A 21,954-nucleotide genomic window follows, 5' to 3' on the forward strand; every position below is an offset into this window, starting at 1 on the left:
GGCCTGTGCCCGCCCGCGGCAAAGACACTCCCGGTGCAACTCCGCAATCCAAGCTTTACCCTCGCGACATGGTTGTCAAGACGAAAAGAGAAAGCAGATATGCGTTTACGGCGAGATGTGTTCTGTTTTTGTTTCACAAGGACCAATTGGAGTCAAGCTGTACAAAGCCAAGGACTGGGATTGACAACACGATGGTTGTATTCATTTGTACTCAGGGTGCCCCCTCGCAGTATCGTGCAGTATGTGGTATTGCTACACCTTCAGCTTTTGAAACAGTCATAATATGTCCAGTTCAGTCAGATCGAGAAGCACCCAGTGCTTCCTATCAAGATGCCGTTATAGTACAATATGTACACGTCCGATTCATACATACACGATCTTCCAACCCATCCCGAACCCACCGAACAAGAGCATGCACATCTACCATCCCTTTCTCGTCAATTCCGTCACTCGGTTTGTGACGTCCTGGAAGCCCTTTCGGAACCTCGCCCTCCACCGCTCAGATGCCAACCGCTTCCGCTTCAGTCCGCCTCTTTCGTGGAACTTTTGCTTGTTGAAGTCGCTCTTGACCTTGTTTCTTGCCATCAGACTTCCCAGCATCCCAATGCCCCTCACAATATCACGTCCACGGTTGACATCCAAGTCTATGGTGCGTCCATAGGAGGGGTTCAAGCGCGGGTACTGGGCGAATGTCTCTTCTTGTTGTACAGCGAGTGGTGACGCCTCGGAGGGTTTGTTGGCGAGGGTGGGATTTATCATTCCATCGGACGTCGCCATTTGGTCGAAATTCAGGCCTGGCCTCCTAACAGGTCGTTTGCTGCCGGAGCCCGCAAACTCCTCGCCGAAGACGCGACCAGTTGGTGAGGTAGACCCTGTGTTCCGAGGCATGCTGCCGAAGAGAGAGTTGATTGTCTGTGTAGCATCTCTTTGGGTGGTGGGCTGTGGCCGAGGTTGCGGTGCTGCGGCCTCTCGCTCAGGAATGTAGCGGGCTTGCGGCCGTTGGGCTTCCCGTTCGGGTACGTAGTGCTTATCATCGTTCTTCGGTAGTGGTTGTTGCGCAAGGCATCTCGGTGTGTTCGAAATGGCTCGTTGACATGTCCATGACGGTGTTGTCCGGCTCGAGGTGTGCTGTATCCGTGTGAAGTTGGAAGGGCGGAGCAGAAGCTCGCCCAACGATCGTGAGGCCATTTTGAATCTCTGCCGCTACAGTATTGACATAGGCGGGAGCAATTAGACAGGGAGGCGGCGGGCAATTGCGGGATGGCTCCGGTGAATGATGGAGGTCATGCATGTCGCGGTTCCCAAATTTGTCGGCGATATCGTGGTCCGAGCGTTCGTCGAGCTCCAAATCTCAACTGTGACTTCTTCTCTCACTGCAACACGCGACAACCGCCCCGACATCTTATCCAATCAGTCTCTTTAAGCAATCCCACCAAGTTCAGCGACTGTATATCTGCTCAAGATGTACGGCTATCCTGGTATGTCAAACGATCCTTTGCGACGCGATCTCAGCTAACATGCCCAGGTGCTCCGGGCTACAACCGCCCTCCGGGCTTCGCAGGCACTCCACCAGGCATGGCAGGCATGGCGCCGCCTGGAATGGGTATGTGGTACTGGTGACTGACAAAACCAAAGCTTACATTGCGCAGGTCCTCCAGGCGCAGCAGCTCCACCTGGCGTAGCAGTCCCCCCCGGTGTCGCGAATACCCAAGGCCCGCCAGCGATGAATGCACCACGCGCTCTGCCATCCGGATGGCAACCACCGACGAACATGCCCACCTTCAACTTCAATGCGCCCGTCATCCGTCTAGGAACACAGGGCGGACGAGCTGGCGCCGTGGACAGCCCCGTAGGCGGCCGAAGAGACAACGCCGCACCACCCGGTCGCCGTGGCCTTGGCATGGACAGAGATGGCGATCGCAGGGACGCCGTCCAGCCTGTCAACCCCCCGTCGCGCGAAGACATCGCACGAACCATCTTCGTCGGCAACATTCCCGATGGCATCGGAGGCGATGAGGGCATGGAGCGCATCTTAGAGACGGCGGGAAAGCTCGTTCGGTGGACGAGAGCTACCGATGCCAACAACAAGCCCCAGACCTTTGGCTTCGCCGAGTTTGGAGACGCCCAGAGTTTGGAGACAGCCGCTGAGATATTCAAAGACGTGCGTGTGCCTACGAAGCGTCAAAAGGCCGGCAAGCCCAAAACCGACGATGGCGAACAAGAGGAGGTCGAGACGACCAAGTTGCACGTCATGGTTGATGATGCCTCGATCAAGTACGCAGAGGAATGGAGCAAGACCCGAAACGAAGACGAAGCCACGGTTCAGTTTAGGCTCGACAGTGCCAAAGAAGCGCTTTCCTCGGTCCTCGCGAGCTTCTTCAACCCACCGAACGCGCCCAACGTCGACTACGCAGGAGATACAACGATGCAAGATGCACAGGCACAAGACGGTGAAGACGTGGAAGTTGCATTTGTCAACCTTGCGAACGGCGAGGATGAGCTTGCGGACATCCCTGCAGAGATGCGCGACATTGTCGCTGCGGAAATCGCTGCTTTCCGCGACCGTTCCAACCAACGCGATCGCGAACGACTCCTGAAAGAAGAGGAGCTTGAAGCCGAGGAGCGCAGGCGTAGTGGTAGACGTGCATCCCCACCACCATCCGCCCCTACTGGACCCGGAGGTGCCAATGGTGTACCGCTGGGCCCCAGAGCAGAACGGGGTGTCCAAGGTGCGCCCAGTGGACCCAAAGGGTCGCAGTTTCCCCGAGACTACCAAGGTGGTGTCAACTTTGTCAACGGCGGTGCCGTACATAACGGCGCCTACATCAATCGCGAGGACGATGATGACTCCGCCAGCGACTCGGAACTTGAGCGCCGTCGCAAGAAGAAGCGAGCAGAGGAAGCTGATGAGGCATACAAGAAGCAACTCTCCCGCTGGCTCCAGACCGAGCGTCGTACTTTTGCTTCCGTCGAACGTACGAACGACTACTTCAAGAACATGGACGCGGAACGTGAGAAAGCTCGTGCAGCACAAGCGAAGCAACTTCGAGAATTCGACGATGATCATGAGGCGGCTTCGAGGCGCGATCTCTACTACCGCGACCACAGTGACTGGATCCGCGACCGCGAGTCAGTTCGTGGTCAGGAGGCCAAGGAAGACGCGATCGATCGAGAACACGAGCGACGCGAGTTGGCAACGCAGAGGAAGCAGAAGGACCATGCCCGCGGTCAGGCCGATGCCTTCTTGGAAGAGCAAGGCGAAGAGCTTATGCGCAGGGAAGAACAGCGCGAGCCAGCTCATTTCAAGATCTCTCTCGGGGCTGCTGCCAAGAAACTCGAAAAGACAGCCGCTCCCCGTCGGACCGCCGCCGATGTCGAAAACCTGCTCGAGGACGAGGATCTCACAGATCAATCCGGTTCCAAGAAGCGAACTCTCGTGCCTATCAACTTCGATGCGGCTGTACGTGCCAACCTCACGCAAGAAGAAATCGAAGAAGCACAACGACAACTGGCACGCGACATTCCCAACGACAAGGAAGGTCTGTGGAAATGGCCCGTCGCTTGGGAGCATTTGCCTCAGAAGAACATCGACAAGGATATCAAGCAGTGGGCTGCCAACAAGGTTCTTGAGCTTACTGGTGTGCAAGAAGAGATGCTTGTCGACGCTATCGTGGACCATTTGAAGAGCAAGGGCGCACCGCAGCCCCTGGTGGAGAACTTGGAAGTGGCTCTCGATGACGAAGCTGAGTCCCTCGTGAAGAAGCTCTGGCGTATGGTCATTTACTACAGTGAGACAGAGAAGAGGGGTATCAAGTGAGCATGTTGCTCCTCGCTCATATGGAACAGCGATCCGTCTTCGGCAGTGCCTTTCGGTTTCCACACCGAAGTGGCTTTTGCAACCCTCATGAATCGGGCGAGTGAGTATTTGGGAGGTCTTGGTCTTGTTTGGGTAGTATTGACGCGCTGTAGGGTCCTCGGATCTTGCATCACGAAACGACGTGTAGATAATGGGTCTATGGTTGGAATGGAGAGTCATACCAGGTCCGTCCTTTTACTTTCGATTGTCACACCACTAATACACAGGTGTTCTTCTTTTACCGTTGTTCAAATTTGGATGATGCTTGGTTGTAGGTCTTATGCGGCGTAAGTATCATGCGTGTTCTTTCCGCTTTGCTGATGATCCGCATTGACATTCTACATTTATGGTACTCATGATCCTCGGGTTGGATTACTCCAGGGCTTTCTGAATCCACTCATGCCACCCCGCGGCCGGTAAGTCTTGTTTGCCGCGGTATTTGCTCACACTTCACGATTGCAAAGAACTCGTTGGAGTAGGTCGGGAACAAGCTTCATATTGATCTACTTGCCCGTGTTGTTACGGCGGCTTTCCACGTAGTTACTCCTTCGCACCTTGCTAGACGTCGTCACGCGTCGTCAAGCCCAAGCTTCTCGCCTAGCCGCGAAGCACCTGGAGCCGCGTTGCTGGGCAAGGGACCCCTATAGTTCGTGGGGTGTAGCACTGTACAGCTCACGCGTGAGGTAAATAAATTGCCGGCAACGTTGCCAAATGCCCCGATTTTTCCAGCCCCAGAAAGTGGCGCGCCGAGATCTTCCACGAATAATGAGGGGCAAGTGGGGTGGATTTCACGATGGCGCGGGCGGTTGGCACTATTTGGCGTGGAGATGCGTGGAGTGTTGCGCCGGATGCCTTGCCAGTTAAATAGACCGTCTAGATCCTGCCTCTCGACGGAATAAGTATCTTGCTCAATCACTTTATCTTGACTTGTTCATTCATCTTCATTCCTGCTGTCCAAGTTTTGCTTCAAAAGTATCTCAACTTTTAGTAGCTCTGCGGGGTATCATACGGTACATTCCGAACATTCCGAGACGAAAACAACACAATGGCCATCACAATCACGGGTGCGGAGACGAGGGATGTGCGGTTTCCGGTATGTTTCCAAGTCAATCAAGCTGTGCAATTGTGAGGAGACTAACGTATCTGGAAAAGACATCACTTGACAAGACTGGTTCCGATGCCATGAATGCAGCAGGAGATTACTCTTCGGCTTACTGCATCCTACATACAGACTCCGAGTTCAAGGGTCATGGTATGGTAAGTCTTGTCTTCTTTGTTGTTGGCCGTAAGCAGAAGATATGAGCTCATATGGCAACTCCGCCCTGGTTCCCTCAACTCTTCCCCCGACTCATGACCACCCCTGGAATGGCGAACTTGTGACCGTTTACCACGTTTGATATTGAATTCATCCGTTTTTTAATTATTACTTACAACTTCCTAGACCTTTACAATCGGCCGCGGTAACGAAATCGTATGCACCGCCATCGCCTATCTTGCCGACCGCATCAAGGGCCACACACTCGACTCACTAGTCGCCAACTGGGGAAAGACATGGCGCCACCTGGTAAACGACTCTCAACTTCGATGGATTGGGCCCGAGAAGGGAGTCATCCACCTCGCTCTCGGTGCCGTTGTGAACGCCATCTGGGATCTCTGGGCCAAATCACTCGGCCAACCTGTATGGCGCATCGTTGCAGACATGACACCCCAACAAATAGTTGACTTGATTGATTTCCGCTATATCACCGACGCCCTCACACCCGAGGAGGCGCTGGAGATCCTGACCAAAGCCGAAGCTGGCAAGAAAGAGCGACTTCAAGAAGCTCTCGATAGCCGCGCCGTCCCCGCATACACTACTTCTGCGGGATGGCTCGGCTACGGCGAAGACAAGATGCGTGGTCTTTTGAAGGAGACGCTGTCAAAGGGTTACAAGCACTTCAAGCTCAAGGTCGGAAGCGATATTGCGCAAGACAAGCAGCGTCTAAGCATCGCACGAGAGATTATTGGTTTCGACAAAGGCAATGTGCTCATGGTCGATGCAAACCAAGTCTGGAGCGTACCGGAGGCGATTGAGTACATGAAGGCGTTGAAGGAGTTCAAGCCATGGTTTATCGAGGAGCCCACCAGTCCTGATGACGGTACGTACCCCTTCCATTCTGTTCATGCTACAGAGAAAGAAATACTGACTTTGCCAGTCCTCGGCCACAAAGCCATAAGAGAAGCCCTGAAGCCGTACAACATCGGCGTCGCAACAGGAGAAATGTGCCAAAACCGCGTCATGTTCAAGCAATTCCTCGCCTCGGGCGCCATCGACATCTGCCAAATCGACGCCTGCCGTCTCGGCGGTGTCAACGAGGTCATCGCCGTGCTCCTCATGGCTGCCAAGTTCAACATCCCCATTGTACCGCATTCGGGTGGTGTCGGTCTGCCAGAATACACACAGCATCTTTCTACGATCGACTACGTTGTTGTGTCGGGGAAGAAGTCGGTGTTGGAGTACGTTGACCATCTGCATGAGCACTTTTTCCACCCGTCCAGGATTGAGAATGGTTACTATGTAACTCCTATGGACCCTGGTTACTCGGTTGAGATGAAGCCTGAGAGTATGGATCGGTTCAGCTTCCCTGGTGGCAAGGATGGGTGGTGGCAGAGTGAGGAGGCGAAGCCGATTTTGGAGGGTATCAAGATTTAAGATGTAGTTTGGTAATAATCAATTCTAAAGAGAGCATGTTCCAGTGAGTAGACACCCCGTGCTATGCGCGTGATTGTCTTGCCTTTTTTTTTGGGGGGGGGGGGGGGGGGGGGGGCGCCTTGCAACGCTCATTGATAATACGCAAATGGTTGTCCCAAAGCGCACGGGTCCCGTTCCCGTGTAGGCATGAGGGAAGTCGACGTTGAAAAAGGGCTGGCTTGTGAATTGTACAAGTCATCCCATATTCTAATGTACAGAATCTAACATGCATCGCAGGGATCACGGTGCAATAGTCGGCCAGGAGGTTCAGCTTGTGGCAAGGCTCGGTTAAAGTATCGCGCAACTTGTCGAAGTACCCGGTCATGACACGTTCTCCGATACAATTGTGTTCAATTTTTGAGGGAACGGATAGTCGAATCTCCACAGCTCTGACTTTAGAAGTCCAAGACTTGTTGCACTGGCGCACGAAGCGGTTGAGCTAATGAGTAGCATCTTGAGCGCATACGTTGTCTTGGGCGAATACGATATCGTTGTGTAACAGTGACAAGTGTTTGGTTCCTTTGTAGAGTTGTTTGCACACGCATTTGAGATGGTTGAACTCGGACGTAGATTCCACGGTAGAACATAGCTTGACGCCCTGCGCAGACTCATGCTCATAATACGCATCCACACACTCCTGGGGGGTCGCTTTCCAGATATTGTCTAGACTGTTGACTTCTTCTTTCATTGCCTCGGGTATAGAGTCGAAGTCGATCGAGTTGCGATAGAAGAGCTGGTGATGATCAGCGGTGAGGGTATATTCATAGATCAAGTTGTGTATTTCGCCTGGTGATTCGAGAAAGAGACTACTAAGGTCCTGGGTAGGCGCTGGCTTGTTGTGCCCATTGGTCATCGCATCGGCGTCGCATTGCGCAACGTTGCTGGATGCGCGAACCATGTCATTATATTCTACACATTTGGTTTTCAGGCGGGCGAATGGGCTAGTAGTAGGTGACGGTGTTTTGGCCGCAGAGAGTAAAGATACAATCATGCGCAAAGACAACCTCAAAACACATAAGCCTAAGCTTGGTTGAATAGCGGCGAGAAACGCTCTTTAATTCACATGTCGAAGGATCCCAGACGAGTTTCATACTTGTTGTGGGGATACTATTAGGCGAACCAAGATTAAACAACTTGTTTGTAATAATTACGATGCCTTTGTTGCCTCCCTTGAACCAAGTACTCAGGAACCCAGCAACTGGAAGTGGCAGCACTGGCTTTGGTTTATGCACGTTACAAAAAAACATTTGCAGCTGAGAGCCATGGACACTGACGCAGGATAACTCAAGACCTCGAAAGATCCTGACTAACAGGTGTGCCTTCGCCACTTTTCTTACCCGTAGTACGCAGATCAATATCGGCGATACTTACACCTCAAACAAGAGAAAAACTAAACAGGTCTGCAGACTACACTAAGACAAGAACATGCAAAGTAGGTACCCTAGTCTTAATGTAGGCTCTAAGGTAATTTGTTTTTTCCTAGGTTGACGTGCTTAAAGCTGCTTCTCGACTCTTCCTCACGATTTCATTCAACTTTTCCGTCATCGCCATATATGTGGAGTCTTGTTGGCGCTCCCTTCTTGGGTCATTCCAAAGACGATCAAAGACGATCTCTTTCCGTTCATTGATACGTCTTACGAACACCACGATGGGGTTATATACGAGAGCCGCGGTATCCCACTTTTGATTCCGAATCTCGAATACAACGTGTTGCACATTCAGAGTCACCCCTGGAGTCTCTTCCAGTCTTCTGAAGGTAAGAACACATGAGTCTAGCAGGCGACGTCGAAGTTCGGGATCGGCTATGCTGGCGTCATTGGCGATCGTGGCAGGGACATTGATGGTAACGTAGGGTAGATGTAGGCTCAGTAATTCGCGGAAGGAGCTGAAGACTTCGTCGAAGTATACGGTTGGTACATCTGTGTCGGTAGTCTGCGAGTCGGTATCGCGCAATCCGAGATTGACGTTTACGTTGCAAAGGTGGGAGTGCGTCTGAATCTTGGGCGCGCCGATAACCGCATTTACCTCAGTGGTAGGATAAGCGACCTGGACCAGATCGATACTCTTCTGTACTGCACGGTTCATGACGATCTGGCTCTCGGCAACTATCATGCTGGACAGCTCTTGACGGATCTGCTTGCAAGCGCAAAGAAGACCAGTAACGTCTCGCAGGCTGGTAACATCCGGCAGAAGATACTGATAGACTTCGTTTCGAATCTCTGCAGGCATCGATAGGAATGATAAACTCTGCCCCTGTATATAATTGGAAACAGGGGTAAGAAAATCCATAGTGTGTGATATGTCGATGCTTCGGGCGTTGCGAACATCCTGACGAAGCCTTTGTGTAAGCTCGTCGTGTAATCGTTCTCTTTACTTCTTCGATATGACCATGAGGATTTTCTGGAGCCTATTGGTAGCTTTGATAATTGTGACTGTCGTTGTATTTGCCAAGTCAGGTGCTTGTTGATCGTATCGCGTGAGTCCTTTTTCGCTGATGTGGGTTTCGCAGGAGCCGGGGACCTTCATGTCTTTCCCGAGACGACATCTCGCTCGCTTGAGAAGAGAGTCTTTCATTAGAATGTGAACACGCAATCAGCCTGGATGCTAGGATCTGTTAACGCTAGGGTTGAGTCAAGTAAAGCAAGAGGATCGATCGCGATACTGCCTCTGGGTGATCGAATGTGCCGATATAGAATTCCCTTCACTGGCATTGGAAATGGCTGTAATCATGACGGTAATAGAGCCGAGAAATATCATGTTGTTTCATTATGTCGACGATTGGCAGCAGCGGTCCAGTCTACCACGAAAGGCAGTGGGGTCAACCACAGAAGCGTCGGTGAGGGGTGGACCGGCCATTCCCAGGGCGTTCTTATTGTGATACACCTCCAAATTTATCTGGTATAGTTTCACGAGAAAGTTTGCTATCTAGACAGTTGTTATTAGACAAATAGAGAATGGCAGATGTGAGGCTCAACAAATGCTATCATCGGAACAGTCGGGACGTTCCGCGCAGCGGCTATTGAAGGCTCACGGCATGACTCCCGATGCTGCCTGATCATCCTCCATCCTCTCGACTCCCATCTTATATAGTATTGTTCGAGCACTGTTGGATATCAGAAACAGGCCTGAACACAAAATCACTCCGGGAACTTCATTGTCAGATATACTACCCCACCTGCACCCCACCTCCCCGCTTTGATCACCAAAGTCTACCAAGAAAGCATACCATTTCCAGAGGCTATTATCAACAGCTACAGTCGCAATGGCTCCTCCTCCGGCTCCGGGCGTATGGTGCCCTGCAGTAACCTTCTACACCCCCGAAAGCGACACGGCAACCTTGGATCTTGCCGCACAGAAGCAGTATTTCGCATACCTCTCCAAATCAGGTCTCACTGGTTTAGTCATTCTTGGCTCCAATGCCGAAGCATTTCTCCTCACTCGTGATGAGAAGAGGGCATTGATGAAATGTGCTCGTGAGGCCGTCGGCCCCGACTACCCTCTGATGGTCGGCATCTCAGGCTTCTCTGTACCCCAGGTAATGGAGAACATTAGCGATGCAATTGAGGCTGGAGCAAACTATGGGCTTTTGCTACCAGCGGCATACTATGGGCCAGCGGCTTCTAAAGAAGTCGTCATGGCCTTCTACAATGAGGTCGCGCAGAAATCCGAATTGCCTATCGTCATCTACAACTTCCCGGGTATCTGCAACGGGGTGGACCTTGATTCTGTCACGATAGCCGCGCTCGCAAGACAGAACCCTGGCAAGATCGTCGGGGTGAAGTTGACGTGTGGCAGCGTCGCGAAGATAACCAGGCTATGTGCTGAGCTGCCGAGCGATACCTTCTCCACGTATGCGGGTCAGGCAGATTGGTTGGTCGCTGGCCTCGCGGTCGGAAGTGCAGGATGCGTGTCGGCATTCAGCAACGTTTTTCCGAAGGTCTGCTCGACAATCTACGAGTGGTATACTACTGGCAAGCCTCAAGAGGCCTTGGAACTGCACCGAAAGGCAGCGCTGGCAGAGAGTCCGATCAAGGCTGGAATCGCACCAACGAAGCATGCTGTTAGTCAATACAGTGCGAAAGCTGCTGGTATCGAGGGCGCAGAGGAAAAGCTCAGCCCAAGGCGACCATACTTGCCAGTTAGTGACGCGATCAAGACGAACGTAAAGGATGCCATGGAAGAGCTTGCTACGATAGAGAGCATCTTGTAAAAGAGGCTGAGAGGATACCTAGGTAGGGTTTCCTAGTTAGTTCCGGTAGAAGTACTCGCATCTCGCGCCATGGCAAGCATAGCATCCCCATCATCACTTCCAAATGTATAATATGTGACGGACGGCCTCCGCTCTCGAAGATATTCTCGTTCCTGTAATGAAGCCAGGAGCCGAGACAAGGACTCGTGAAAGTGCAGACCCTTGATTTAGCGGCGCACGTGCCTTATCGATAACCAACATTCACGTCTCGAACTTTTTCCTACGCTACTCAACACAACGAAATGGCGGCGCAAAGAGGAGCAAGCGGTATTGAAAAGAAGAAGCGGTCGAAGAAGAGGAGGACGAGAACTGAGGGTACAAGCAGCTATGTTCAACAGTTCGCGAGGGATGCGTTAACAACTGGATAGTCTCATCATCGAGCGAAAGTGACAGCGATGTCTCAAGCGTAAAGAGTCAAAAGGCCGCCGCGGTAGAAGAAGAAACAAAGGTACAAGTGTCGCGTTGAAGAGGTTTGATCTGAGCTGACTCGAAGAAGGAGGTTTCGCCAGCGCCAGCGCCAGCACCAGCGCCCGCTAAGAAAGAGAAGAAGAAGAAGAAGTCCAAAATTGGCAGTGTACCAGATGCTCAGCCAGATGAAGATGTCGCTATGACGGATGCACCAGCTTCCCCACCATCGAAAAGGACGGCGTCAAAGGCCAGTCAACAAGCTCAAGACGACTTCGGCGCCCTCTATCTGCGCAAAATCGCGGCCGAGTTCGCTGACGATCTCGACAAAGTGCGTGAAGCGCCAGACTTCAAGGCAAGTAGTGTGCCGATGCTCATTCATGCGCTCAAGCAGGGCGAAAGTCTCTACAGTGTAGATGAGAGAAAGAGGATCGTAGGCGCGGCGAACGCGTGAAGAACAAGGGTAGCATGGGTGGCGTTCGGAGTCTGGAAACAGTTTTGCGCAAAGATCTTAATAATGCAAACATTTGTATATTTCTCAGGGGGCCGGAACTTGGTCCCAATCATAGGCCAGATTCCTCCCGAGCAACCATCGGACAGCCAAACGCCTTGCTATGCAGAATATCGTGAAATCATCTAGTATGCCTCGACCTCCATACCGCTCCGCCATTCCAACTCGATCGTCCAAGCCAGGAGGTTCGGATGCTTGATAACAACCATGTCATGGGCCAGCTTCATGACCTTCTCCCTCTTCTCGGCCTTTTCTCCCGATGGCAGCACCATCAAGGTATCGTACGCTCTGGCTAGTAGCTTCTCCTCGTATTCCCGTCTCAGCTCGTCATCGCCCGTCCAGTTGATGATCTCCTCGTATATGCCCTCTAGCGGGCTAGCAGCGTATATCTCGTTCTTGACAGAGGCGGTGGTACCTTCCAGTGTCGCGCCAATGCGGAGTCGTCTCTCTTCTATGAGCCGCTTGATTGTGGAAGCCTCCTGTGTCTCGTGGATCTCGGCGATGCGCGTGTAGGTTTTTGACGGGTCTGGCAGACGACCTTCAAGGTACGAGTATACCGGTGAGGATGGCAGTTGGGTGCTGAGCGCGCGTGCATATTGCGTCTTGGTGCCGTGAGCGCGGGCGTGATCAACAAGTTTGTCGATGGCGGATTGGGACTTGTGCGCGTCGTCCCTGTTCTTGTCAGCAAGGTCGCTTCTCCATCTGTATATACGAAACATACAGATTCATGTATATCTGCGCTAGTTCCAGTCCAACGTCAATGTTCTCGTCAACCTTGGCGCCCTTGAGACCTTCGTACATGCCCCTTAGTCCGAGCCATGCCTGTGGGTCTTCAGGCTTGAGCTTGGTCGCGTCATAGTAGGCTTTCGCCGCTTCGTCGAATCTGCTCAGGCCGTCATTGGCGCGTCCGAGGAACAAGTAGGCGAAGTAATTTTGAGGCTCCTTCTCCAACACTGCTGTCGCTTGGTTCTTCGCTTCCTCCCAATCCTTTGCGCCAATGGCCGCCTTCGCAGCCTTTAGCGCCGTTTTCGTAGACATGTCGTTGATTTGAGTAGCGATAGTAGGGGAAATAGCCGTCCGTACGGCGTCACTTGTGTTATGACCGTGCCATGAGGAGTGAATTGGAGCTTTGGTGGGGCTTGCTGCGTCGAAAGACCAAGCAATGACGCACGGCATGCTAGCGTCGATCCTGGGCTTCAGCCTTACCAAAAGTCGAACATCAACCTCGACTACTCTGCAACTTACTTGCCGCTACTTTTCACAATTTACCCATTCAGACCACTCTGATAATTCGACTTCCTTTCGATATAGCACCTACCGGCGTTCTGTCTTGCATTGGCTGGGTTCAAAATTCGGATTGTTGTCATGGCGTCACACGCGGACAGTGCGCACGACCTGCTGGACCTCGACATATCGACACTACGGCAATTCGTTGACCTATTCCCCAACGAGGGGCTATCAAAAGTCATCACAGGCTGGTTGAGTAGTGGTATATCAAGATATCCGCTTGTGGAAGAAGGCGACTCAAGAGAAGGACCTGACCTGAGCGAGGGTGGGGTAGCTCTTACTCAAGATGTTCCAGTCTCACAAGAGGACTGTTTGGTGTTGATGACTGAAGGAATTACCGAGGCTGGAAGATCGCCACTTGCACAATGCTTAATCGGAGACTACTACCTGTCCTTGGAGGAATATGAAAGCGCGGTCGAGAGCACGAGGAAAGGCTTGAAGTACGCCGCTGCGGAGGCAAAAAAAACCGACTTGTCTCTTCAAAGAACCCGCGATGCTTTGAGTAGCACGCTTGCTACTGCTTTAGTATACTACCAGGCCCCGAGGAATCATCTGGAAGCCAAGGGTATCTTCGAATCAATCTTGAAGCGCAAGCCACAGTTCACCTCTGCTCTCATCGGCATTGGGTTGGTCCTAGAAGAAGAAGAGGAATATGAGCAAGCCTTCCAATTCCTTGAGAAGGCCCTGAAGCAAGATCCCTCAAATGGTCGAATAGGTGCAGAATCAGCTTGGTGTCAGGCACTTGCCGGTGACTACAAAACCGGGTTGGAACGGCTCCAAGAATACCTCGATTACCCGCAGCTCGATGCTACCAAGCAACGTGGCCGCGAGCTCCGCGCACAGACACTTTATAGAATAGGTGTATGTATATGGGAACTCGATTCGTCAAAGCAAGCGAGGAAGGACCGCCAAGGAACGTATGCGAAGCTGCTTGCAGCGATCAAAGCAAACCCTAACTATGCGCCCGCATATACCCTGCTCGGAATCTTCTACGAAGACTATAACAAGGACCGCAGACGAGCAAGACAGTGTTTCCAAAAGGCTTTCGAGCTATCGCCCTCCGAGGTCGTCGCAGCTGAGCGCCTTGCTCGTCTTTTTGCCAATCAAGGCGAGTGGGACATTGTCGAGGTCGTTTCGCAGCGAGTGGTGGACTCGGGAAAAGCCCGCCAGACACCAGGCTCGAAACGAAAAGGCGTCAGCTGGCCGTTTTCTGCACTGGGTGTCGTCCAAATGAACAAGCAAGAGTACCAAAAGAGTATTGTATCCTTCTTGTCCGCACTACGCATTAGTCCGGATGACTACTACTCCTATGTAGGTCTCGGAGAGAGCTACCACAACTCTGGTCGATACAACTCAGCGTCACGCGCGTTCAACTATGCAGAGAATCCAACAGATGGCGTTGTGTTGAAGAGGTCCGATCAGGAGGGATGGTTTACGAAGTACATGCTCGCCAACGTCAATCGCGAGTTGAGTGAGTTCAATGAAGCTCTCGCGGGTTACGAAGCTGTGTTAGCGTCTCGGCCGAAAGAGTTTGGTGTCTCGATAGCACTCCTGCAGACTCTCGTAGAGAAGGGCTGGCATTGCATTGAAACCGGTTTCTTCGGCGAGGCTGCCGATAGCGCGACCCGCGGTATCGAAGTTGCGCTGTCGATCACTGAGTACAAGCCGGATGCTTTCAACCTATGGAAAGCTGTTGGCGATGCATGCAGTTTGTTCACTTGGGTCCAGGACAAACTCAAGCAGTTTCCCGTGGAGCTGATTGAGAAGCTGCTGCGCAGCAAGTCGGACATGAAAATCGATTTTGACGAACTCAAGGACATCGATGGGCTTGGACAGGACACGCTGGCTGCGCTTTCCGCAGATAAAGATTATACTCTCACCAAGGTGCTCAAAGCCTCGATACTTGCACAAAAACGAGCAGTCTCCAGTTGTGCACATGACATACACGCACAGGCTGTAGCTTGGTACAATCTAGGCTGGACAGAGTACAGAGCACACGTCTGCTTAGAGCAGGAAGGCATGGAGGGGTCGAAACTCACGACGTATCTTCGAGCAGCCATGAAGTGTTTCAAGCGTGCTATCGAACTAGAAGCCGGTAATTCGGAGTTCTGGAACTCGCTTGGTGTCATCACAACAACACTGAGCCCCAAGGTCGCTCAACATGCTTTTGTTCGATCTCTACACCTAAACGAACGAAGTGTGCACACCTGGACGAACCTCGGAGCGCTCTACTTGCTACAAAACGATTACGAACTTGCGCATACCGCCTTCTCAAGGGCGCAATCGCAGGACCCCGACTACTCGTTAGCATGGGTCGGCGAAGGCATCATCGCATTACTCACTGGAGATTCCAACGAGGCGCTTTCCCACTTCACTCACGCATTTGAGCTTTCAGAGTCATCAATACTTTTGACGAAACGCCAGTACGCCGTCTCGGCTTTCGACTTCCTTGTATCTTCGCCTTCGTCGTCAAGCAATATCACAAACCTCATACAACCTCTATTCGCGCTCCAACAACTCAACATACAAGCACCCTACGACATACCGCACAAGCAACTAGCGGCCTTGTTCTTAGAGCGTATCGGTAACTATGACGCTGCTGTAGCAGCTTTGCAAGCTGTGAACGAGACTGTTGAGCAAGAGTATGAAAAGTCAGAGTCGCTGGCTTCCCTAGCTCGTGTTGCGCAAGCCAAGACAGACTTGGCCCGCAACCTTCTCGCTATCGAGTCATACACATTGGCTGTGGAAGAAGCTGAGACTGCACTTGATCTGCTCTCTGAATTAGATAGCGATGCCAAACAGTCTGCATTGTCTGGGGACCAAATTTCGAAGACTAAGCTGTCAGCTCGTCTCACGGCTGGTCTAGCACACTACTTCAGTGGCTCCTTTGACGCCGCGATACCGTACTTCCGAACATCGCTCGAGGCAACTGGGGCCAACCCAGACATCATCTGCATCCTCGCCGAAGTACTTTGGGCTAAGGGCGGAGAGAACGAGAAGCAAGTGGCTCGCGACCAACTATTTACCGCCATCGAGAAGCACGAAGGTCACGTCGGCTTGTTGACACTCATTGGCGCCATGACGGTGCTCGACGATGACCTAGAAACCATGGAAGCCATCAAAGACGATCTGAACCGACTGCGCACGAACAAGGAGCTTGGCGATGAACAGTTGGCTCGTGTGGAGAAGGTTATCGAAGCCATCTCAGTCAGTCTTGGTGGTGAGGAGCAAGAGTTGGACGAAGCTCGTCGCAGTGTCATGCTTGCCCCTTGGAAACATACTGGTTGGACAGAGCTCGCTGACGCTGCTGGGGGTGATGTGTTTGCCAGTACACTCGCAAAGGAAACTGCGATGCGAAACGCACCACCGAATGGTACGCTTGGTGCTGTTGGGTTGGCAGGCGCGATGGGTGGTACTGGAGATGTGGGAGATACTCAGAGGGCAGTTGTACTAGCACCTTGGGTCGCCGACAGCTGGAGTGGCTTGACTAAGTGTGTTCAAAGTGCTTGAACAGAAATAGGGCTGCATTGGTGGCGCATGATATGAAGACCCCCATGCCGCCATGTCTTTGAGAAACTTATTAGCATTAGCGAGAATATTTCCAAGTACACTGTAACACATCTGTGTGACATTATCCTCGTGATTCATGAGGCAAAGTTGGTGGCCAGATTTCCTGTCGCGTTCCCCAACTTTGCTGCATACACAATGTTATATCTTTGCAGGTAGACAGTACGCAACACAACGTATACTTCTACTTGAGTATCTATGTAGAATGCGACGGGAATTTTAGCCACCCCTGGTGGGGGGGCTATACAAGCCGACATAGGAACACTCGTTTCTCGAAAAGTTACTACTCCCATTGTCACCTCCCTGAAATAGAATCCAACGCTGATAACATGATAATCTGAAGCCTCGGAATCTCCTACCATCTGTCAAGCTCCCATCTCACTTCTGTCACGACTCCTTTGAGTGGCGGCAGTGTATGTTCGGTCGCTGGTGTAGCCACGTCAACCACTGCGGCGTCGTGATCTTCGAGTGTCGATTCCTTCGCAGCATTTCCGAGCTCTTGAATGTTCTTATAAGATTCCTTCTTGGCCACTGCAACAGCCATGGCCGCATCGTTCAGCCCATTTGCCGAGGCATCCACTTCCCCAGTCACAGCACGGGTCATCCCTGGAGAGGATACGTTGACTTCATGATAGCCGTAGGATGGACGACGAATCCGGAAGCCAGAGAAGACATGGCCACGCCTTTGCAACAAGCGGACGGCAACATCACAAATGAATTCGGTGGGTAACTTTGCTTGCTCGCTGAGAAGCCAGGATATGTTACCAGAGTCCGCGTAAAGATCTAGAACGAGTTCCCGGGCCTGGCTTTGGTTGGATGTGCCTTCATAAAGCTCTGTCGTTGCTGCAGCCGGAAGAATACGTTGAACGTTGATGCTCAGGGTAGGTTGGCAGGCGATGTCGCTGAAGAATGCGTACATTCCGTCGATGATGTGGTTCTTGGATGTGACGTCTTGTAGTTTCTCCGCTAAAACGTATAGTCGGCATAGCTTCAGCCATTGGTCGGTACCCCTTGTGACTAGCTGATGTGTGTAGATCAGGTTGAGGTATAGACGAAAGGTATCCGGGTCATCGTCTGGCAGTGCTACCACATGCGCTTCAGTTCCTCGAAAGGCCTGACTAATAGCGCACCTGAAGAATCCGGATCTGGAGGTGAAGAGGGTTTCGTGGACGAAAAAGCCTGCTGCGTCCGGGTCCGTCCCAACGCAAACTTTCAGTATTGGACTATCAAAGCTATGGTATGTCAGCAACGCGAGTCATCTCAAGACTTGAATACTCACACTAGAATTTGACTATCGCAAGCGCGTATATCCGTCGGTTTGGGATCTGCATCACCAAGCTGCGTGCTCAATGATGATGCCGGTGACGAGGATCGGGTCGGTGATTCACTAAATTCAAACCTGAATTCTGACATAATGAGCTGATAAAAGCTGTCGTGTGGTTCTGTCTGATTTGCTTTGCAACTGCATCTTCTCTAGCATTATAAAAGCTATTGTTGAAGAAGGATCATAGGAAACAAACAGCGCTTCGCGAGGATCAGGATTGTCTCAGTTACGTATCGACAATGCGCGCGCGTATCAACATAACTACTGCTTATTTGGAAAACAGAACTTCGTTGCAGAAACAAAACAGAGCTGTGTGGGAAGCCTGTAAACGTGACCAAAATATACCTGGTCGCGGTTAGGCAGGGGTGAGGCGTAGCAATCTGAACCACTTGAAGCGACTGCAGCACTTGTACATGCCATAGTAACGAAACTTCGAGTGCAGCATCTGCGAATGTATTAGGCGATTGTGTGATAGCGCTGTTCCGGTTTTGATGATCTATAATAAGCAACAATGGTATGTAGAAGACACACAAACCTTGGCCCCAAAGATGGCATGAAGCCACTATACAGGCGCAGTATCGATAGCGGACAGACTCCGATGATAATTGGTCATGATCTTACTTGTACTATTCGGTGCTTGACGTTCCTATTTCTTCTCTTCTTCCTTGGCCGGTGCCTCTCTCTTCTCCAGTATCTTGTCGACGATGCCAAAGTCCACTGCCTCTTGCGCATCCATGAAGTAGTCGCGCTCCATGTACTTCTCAATCTCCTCCAGTGTCCTCTTCTTCGTAACGTGCGACTGGTATATCTTGTTCAGCTTGTCCCGTATCCTAAGAATCTCTTTGGCATGGTCCGCAATATCGCTTGCCTTGCCACGGTATCCGCCACTCGGCTGGTGTATCATGACCCGCGCATGTGGTAATATGTATCGCTGACCCTCGGCGCCACCTGCAAGCAACAGTGATCCCATGGAGGCTGCAATGCCCATGCATATCGTGCTGACCGGACAGCGGATGTAGTTCATGGTGTCGTAGATGGCAAGACCGGCGCTCACGCTACCCCCGGGGGAGTTGATATACATGGATATGGGTTTCTCGGGGTTATCGGCTTCGAGGAAGAGGAGTTGGGCAACAGCGTTGGCGGACATGTAGTCGTCAACCTCGCCGTTCAGGCAGATGATGCGCTCTTGCAGGAGACGCGAGAAGATGTCGGAAGTTTTCCAACCTCCACCCTACAAAGTCAGCTAGCTCTTGAATAGTAACGCTGCTGAACTCACAGTAGTCTCCGTCACGTAGGGTATTGGCAGTGAGATGGCGCGCGGTGTCTGTTGGTCCTGCTGTTGAGGACTCCATTGCGGCTGGAAGCCGAATTGGCTTGATATCGACCGCGTACCATATCTGGTAAAGCTTCGTAGTTTCGATGGCCTTGTAGCCTGCCGTAATAGAGTAGCCATGATGGTGATGTCGGGCTAGCTCCTGCCTCCCCGCGTGAACGCAGCTCCGACGCGCCAAGCCGGGGGTCCGATGCAATCGTTCGGATCTTCCTGCGCAACACCTACAATCCGCACGAACCACCCAGCCGCTCACTGTCCCGCCTGATGCCAGGCAGATGGATCTGTCGCCCGACGTCATGCCTGAGGCCCACTAGACTCCTTGCGTGGGCTCAATCTCGCCAATCCTCCGCTCATGTCCCCGGTCGTCTCTTGAAAGGCAGTGACCTTGGTCCCACGCGCGAAGATGCCCACCAAACCTTTCGCCGCCGTAAAGACAAGACAGCCAAAGCACTTCCGCTTTCGCCATTGCTCGACCCGGTAGTCTTGGATGAAAGGTCTCGCCACGAACAGACGAAAGAGCGACCCAACTTTGCTGGATTGACGCCTTTCCAGAAGAAACTATGGGAGAATCCATTTGGTATGCATATTGCTGTCCCTTGATGGCAATGTAAAACTAATTTTTCAGCCCATACGTTGGCATCGCCAGTCCGTCAATGTCGCGCAACAATGATCTCCCTTCCCGCCGCTTTCTTGACCTCTCTTCACGCACGTCCGCATCCAACGACTAAAGACCCGTGGCTCGTGCCTGTCTCCCTCACGACCGACAAGAAGCACCTCGGACCCCCATTCCGTTTCCTTGGGACTCGTCGGGTTACTGCACAACTGGGCAAGAAGAAAGCCTGGGAAAAAGGTCTAAACTCACGCATGACCGAAAAGTTTGGCGGGCACAACTTGAAGAAGATGGTTTGGAGGGAGGACATGGCAGACTTCGTACTGGACATGATCCGCAAGAGCGTAGGAAGTAAGCTCAGCTGGAACTTTGGTTTCAGAGGTCGATTGATTCCAATCGCGAGTCCCCGGACTGAAGACATTGAGAGCGTGGAAGACGTTTCTTCTGTCCTCATATTCCGATCGCTCCATACCCGTGGGGATGATGTGCAAAAGCTGGCAGATCTGAACATGGCGGAGCTGGAAAAGTGGTCAGCCTACTTCACGAAGAGCTTCGAGGCGAAGTTGGATCCACATGCTACTCCAGAAGTCACTCACTCCTCACCACACTGGTATACCGGTCCTGTAATCGCTCGCCCGCAACCTCGCCTGATGTTTTCGGAGCTCGAGTTTCATACCACTATTTGGCGAGGGAGGAGGGTTCCGGTCTACAGTTTGATGGATCTACTTGGAGAAGACAAGGCGCAAGAACTGATAAAAGGCAGCAAGTACGCTGATGAGAAATGTGTCGTGATGAAGAGAGCAAGACACAATGTGCCGGTTGAGATACTGCTCATGCAACTCCAAGCATATATAGCCCAACCAGGTCCTTGAGTTACCTCAAGCGCACTTTAGCTTTTGAATCGAAAACTAGACTTCCTCCTTGAGCCTTCTCAATCTGTCTTGACCACTACTGTAATCACCTTCAAAAGACTGCCAAATCCGAGAGACCTCAGATGCACCTCAGGTGCTATCAGTCTCACTCCACTACTTCCTGACACCCTCACGCAATCTTCTCAGCCAGTCTGCCTTTCTCATACCGAACATGTGCTCGTCTCTCATCTCACCATTCTTGTAAACATTGTCCCTCAGTACACCTTCGAGTGCGTACCCACACTTCTCAAAGCACCGCATGCTCGCTCCGTTGCCAGAGAACACGCCGGCGTAGAGTTTGGTCAACCGTTGACCATTGTTCTCATAACTCTCAAAACTCCATGTTGTGAAGGCTTCCAGTGCCTCCGTAATGTAGCCTCTTCCCCAATAGGACTTTCCAACCCAGAAACCGACTTCTGCTGCATGCGCGTATACATCCGAGCCTAGTTTCAGGCCGATGCCTCCTATTGCGAGTTCTGGCGCTGACCTCTCACAGATGACGAAATGGTGTTGATATGTGAGTGCGAGGTTCGTGTTGATCCATGTCTCGGCGCTAGACTGTGTATATGGACTGGGAAAAGTTCCACGCATATACTTAGCGATGAGAGGGTCGTTGGCGTGCAGGGAAGTCGAAGCGGCATCTTTGAGACACATCGGACGGATTATTAGACGCTTGGTAGTCACTATGGGTGATGGAACTGATGCGCCGGTCTGTGCTTGTGTTGTTTGTTCCGCCATTTTGGAGATGGGTACACCGACGAGATGTGCGAATACGGGAGAAAGGAATGGAGATGGGCCAGTACAGAGATTCCGATGTTTGTGTACCTTTAGTGTCTGGTTGCTTCACGGCCATTGACTCATAGATACCGTTTGAGTGACCATGATAAGGCCAGTCAGCACGAAGCATACGCACCTTCCCTGCTGGGCCATTGACCGGTTGCCTGAATTAGCGGCACTCGCCCTTTTGATTAGTCAAAAACAATGCAAGCATATAGCCGTATTCAAAGGACGCTTGAAGACTTGATGACTGTGAAGTATATCCTTGAACACGATGTTTGGGAATGCCCAGGTGACATGCGAGAGGACGAGGCGTGACGTCGCGGTGGGCTGGTACTAGCGCAACGCGCTAAATCGCGTCTGTCGCGTGGGCGGTCCAGCTCTCACAATTCC

The 21,954-nt window shown here is 52.0% G+C and overlaps 12 protein-coding genes across 12 annotated transcripts; 6 read left to right on the top strand and 6 right to left on the bottom strand.

Annotated features, from left to right (window-relative positions):
* Window positions 1-302: 302 nt before the first annotated feature.
* BKA58DRAFT_161425 (uncharacterized protein) lies at window positions 303-1,288 on the bottom strand. The gene has a single exon (XM_046164971.1). The coding sequence runs from the start codon at window positions 1,186-1,188 to the stop codon at window positions 421-423; it is 768 nt and encodes a 255-aa protein (XP_046026725.1). The 5' UTR covers window positions 1,189-1,288; the 3' UTR covers window positions 303-420.
* On the top strand, window positions 1,282-4,114 carry BKA58DRAFT_337607 (uncharacterized protein). Its single transcript, XM_046168279.1, has 3 exons — window positions 1,282-1,478; window positions 1,526-1,603; window positions 1,650-4,114. The coding sequence occupies exons 1-3, from the start codon at window positions 1,463-1,465 to the stop codon at window positions 3,815-3,817; spliced, it is 2,262 nt and encodes a 753-aa protein (XP_046026726.1). The 5' UTR covers window positions 1,282-1,462; the 3' UTR covers window positions 3,818-4,114.
* Window positions 4,115-4,690: 576 nt separating this feature from the next.
* BKA58DRAFT_161312 (L-galactonate dehydratase) lies at window positions 4,691-6,597 on the top strand. The gene is made up of 4 exons (XM_046164969.1): window positions 4,691-4,949; window positions 5,009-5,113; window positions 5,298-5,994; window positions 6,052-6,597. The coding sequence occupies exons 1-4, from the start codon at window positions 4,902-4,904 to the stop codon at window positions 6,546-6,548; spliced, it is 1,347 nt and encodes a 448-aa protein (XP_046026727.1). The 5' UTR covers window positions 4,691-4,901; the 3' UTR covers window positions 6,549-6,597.
* A 429-nt stretch (window positions 6,598-7,026) lies between these two features.
* Window positions 7,027-8,816, bottom strand: BKA58DRAFT_439217 (uncharacterized protein; the record flags this gene model as incomplete). The annotated part of the gene is made up of 2 exons (XM_046173664.1): window positions 7,027-7,320; window positions 8,226-8,816. The coding sequence occupies 2 exons, from the start codon at window positions 8,814-8,816 to the stop codon at window positions 7,027-7,029; spliced, it is 885 nt and encodes a 294-aa protein (XP_046026728.1).
* Window positions 8,817-9,747: 931 nt separating this feature from the next.
* On the top strand, window positions 9,748-11,123 carry BKA58DRAFT_161544 (dihydrodipicolinate synthase 2). Its single transcript, XM_046164976.1, has one exon. It carries the CDS (start codon window positions 9,850-9,852, stop codon window positions 10,795-10,797), a length of 948 nt encoding a protein of 315 aa, XP_046026729.1. The 5' UTR covers window positions 9,748-9,849; the 3' UTR covers window positions 10,798-11,123.
* BKA58DRAFT_161524 (ribosome-assembly protein 3-domain-containing protein) lies at window positions 10,939-11,827 on the top strand. Its single transcript, XM_046164974.1, has 3 exons — window positions 10,939-11,151; window positions 11,205-11,284; window positions 11,333-11,827. The coding sequence occupies exons 1-3, from the start codon at window positions 11,079-11,081 to the stop codon at window positions 11,693-11,695; spliced, it is 516 nt and encodes a 171-aa protein (XP_046026730.1). The 5' UTR covers window positions 10,939-11,078; the 3' UTR covers window positions 11,696-11,827.
* A 50-nt stretch (window positions 11,828-11,877) lies between these two features.
* Window positions 11,878-12,790, bottom strand: BKA58DRAFT_439220 (uncharacterized protein; the record flags this gene model as incomplete). Its single annotated transcript, XM_046173665.1, has 2 exons — window positions 11,878-12,424; window positions 12,474-12,790. 2 exons carry the CDS (start codon window positions 12,788-12,790, stop codon window positions 11,878-11,880), a joined length of 864 nt encoding a protein of 287 aa, XP_046026731.1.
* A 111-nt stretch (window positions 12,791-12,901) lies between these two features.
* BKA58DRAFT_161541 (uncharacterized protein) lies at window positions 12,902-16,755 on the top strand. Its single transcript, XM_046164975.1, has one exon. The coding sequence runs from the start codon at window positions 13,118-13,120 to the stop codon at window positions 16,547-16,549; it is 3,432 nt and encodes a 1,143-aa protein (XP_046026732.1). The 5' UTR covers window positions 12,902-13,117; the 3' UTR covers window positions 16,550-16,755.
* On the bottom strand, window positions 16,756-18,105 carry BKA58DRAFT_161554 (uncharacterized protein). Its single transcript, XM_046164977.1, has 2 exons — window positions 17,886-18,105; window positions 16,756-17,838 (listed from the first exon to the last, which is right to left on the bottom strand). Exons 1-2 carry the CDS (start codon window positions 18,017-18,019, stop codon window positions 16,962-16,964), a joined length of 1,011 nt encoding a protein of 336 aa, XP_046026733.1. The 5' UTR covers window positions 18,020-18,105; the 3' UTR covers window positions 16,756-16,961.
* Window positions 18,106-18,576: 471 nt separating this feature from the next.
* Window positions 18,577-19,383, bottom strand: BKA58DRAFT_401284 (Clp protease-domain-containing protein; the record flags this gene model as incomplete). Its single annotated transcript, XM_046171658.1, has 2 exons — window positions 18,577-19,161; window positions 19,207-19,383. The coding sequence occupies 2 exons, from the start codon at window positions 19,381-19,383 to the stop codon at window positions 18,577-18,579; spliced, it is 762 nt and encodes a 253-aa protein (XP_046026734.1).
* Window positions 19,384-19,527: 144 nt separating this feature from the next.
* Window positions 19,528-20,745, top strand: BKA58DRAFT_411005 (uncharacterized protein; the record flags this gene model as incomplete). The annotated part of the gene is made up of 2 exons (XM_046172264.1): window positions 19,528-19,840; window positions 19,889-20,745. 2 exons carry the CDS (start codon window positions 19,528-19,530, stop codon window positions 20,743-20,745), a joined length of 1,170 nt encoding a protein of 389 aa, XP_046026735.1.
* Window positions 20,746-20,898: 153 nt separating this feature from the next.
* Window positions 20,899-21,522, bottom strand: BKA58DRAFT_439225 (GCN5-related N-acetyltransferase-like protein; the record flags this gene model as incomplete). Its single annotated transcript, XM_046173666.1, has 1 exon — window positions 20,899-21,522. One exon carries the CDS (start codon window positions 21,520-21,522, stop codon window positions 20,899-20,901), a length of 624 nt encoding a protein of 207 aa, XP_046026736.1.
* Between the last annotated feature and the right edge of the window lie 432 nt (window positions 21,523-21,954).

Source organism: Alternaria rosae, assembly GCF_020736505.1.
Source record: "Alternaria rosae strain MPI-PUGE-AT-0040 chromosome Unknown BKA58scaffold_4, whole genome shotgun sequence".
Classification (NCBI taxonomy): Eukaryota; Fungi; Ascomycota; class Dothideomycetes; order Pleosporales; family Pleosporaceae; genus Alternaria; species Alternaria rosae.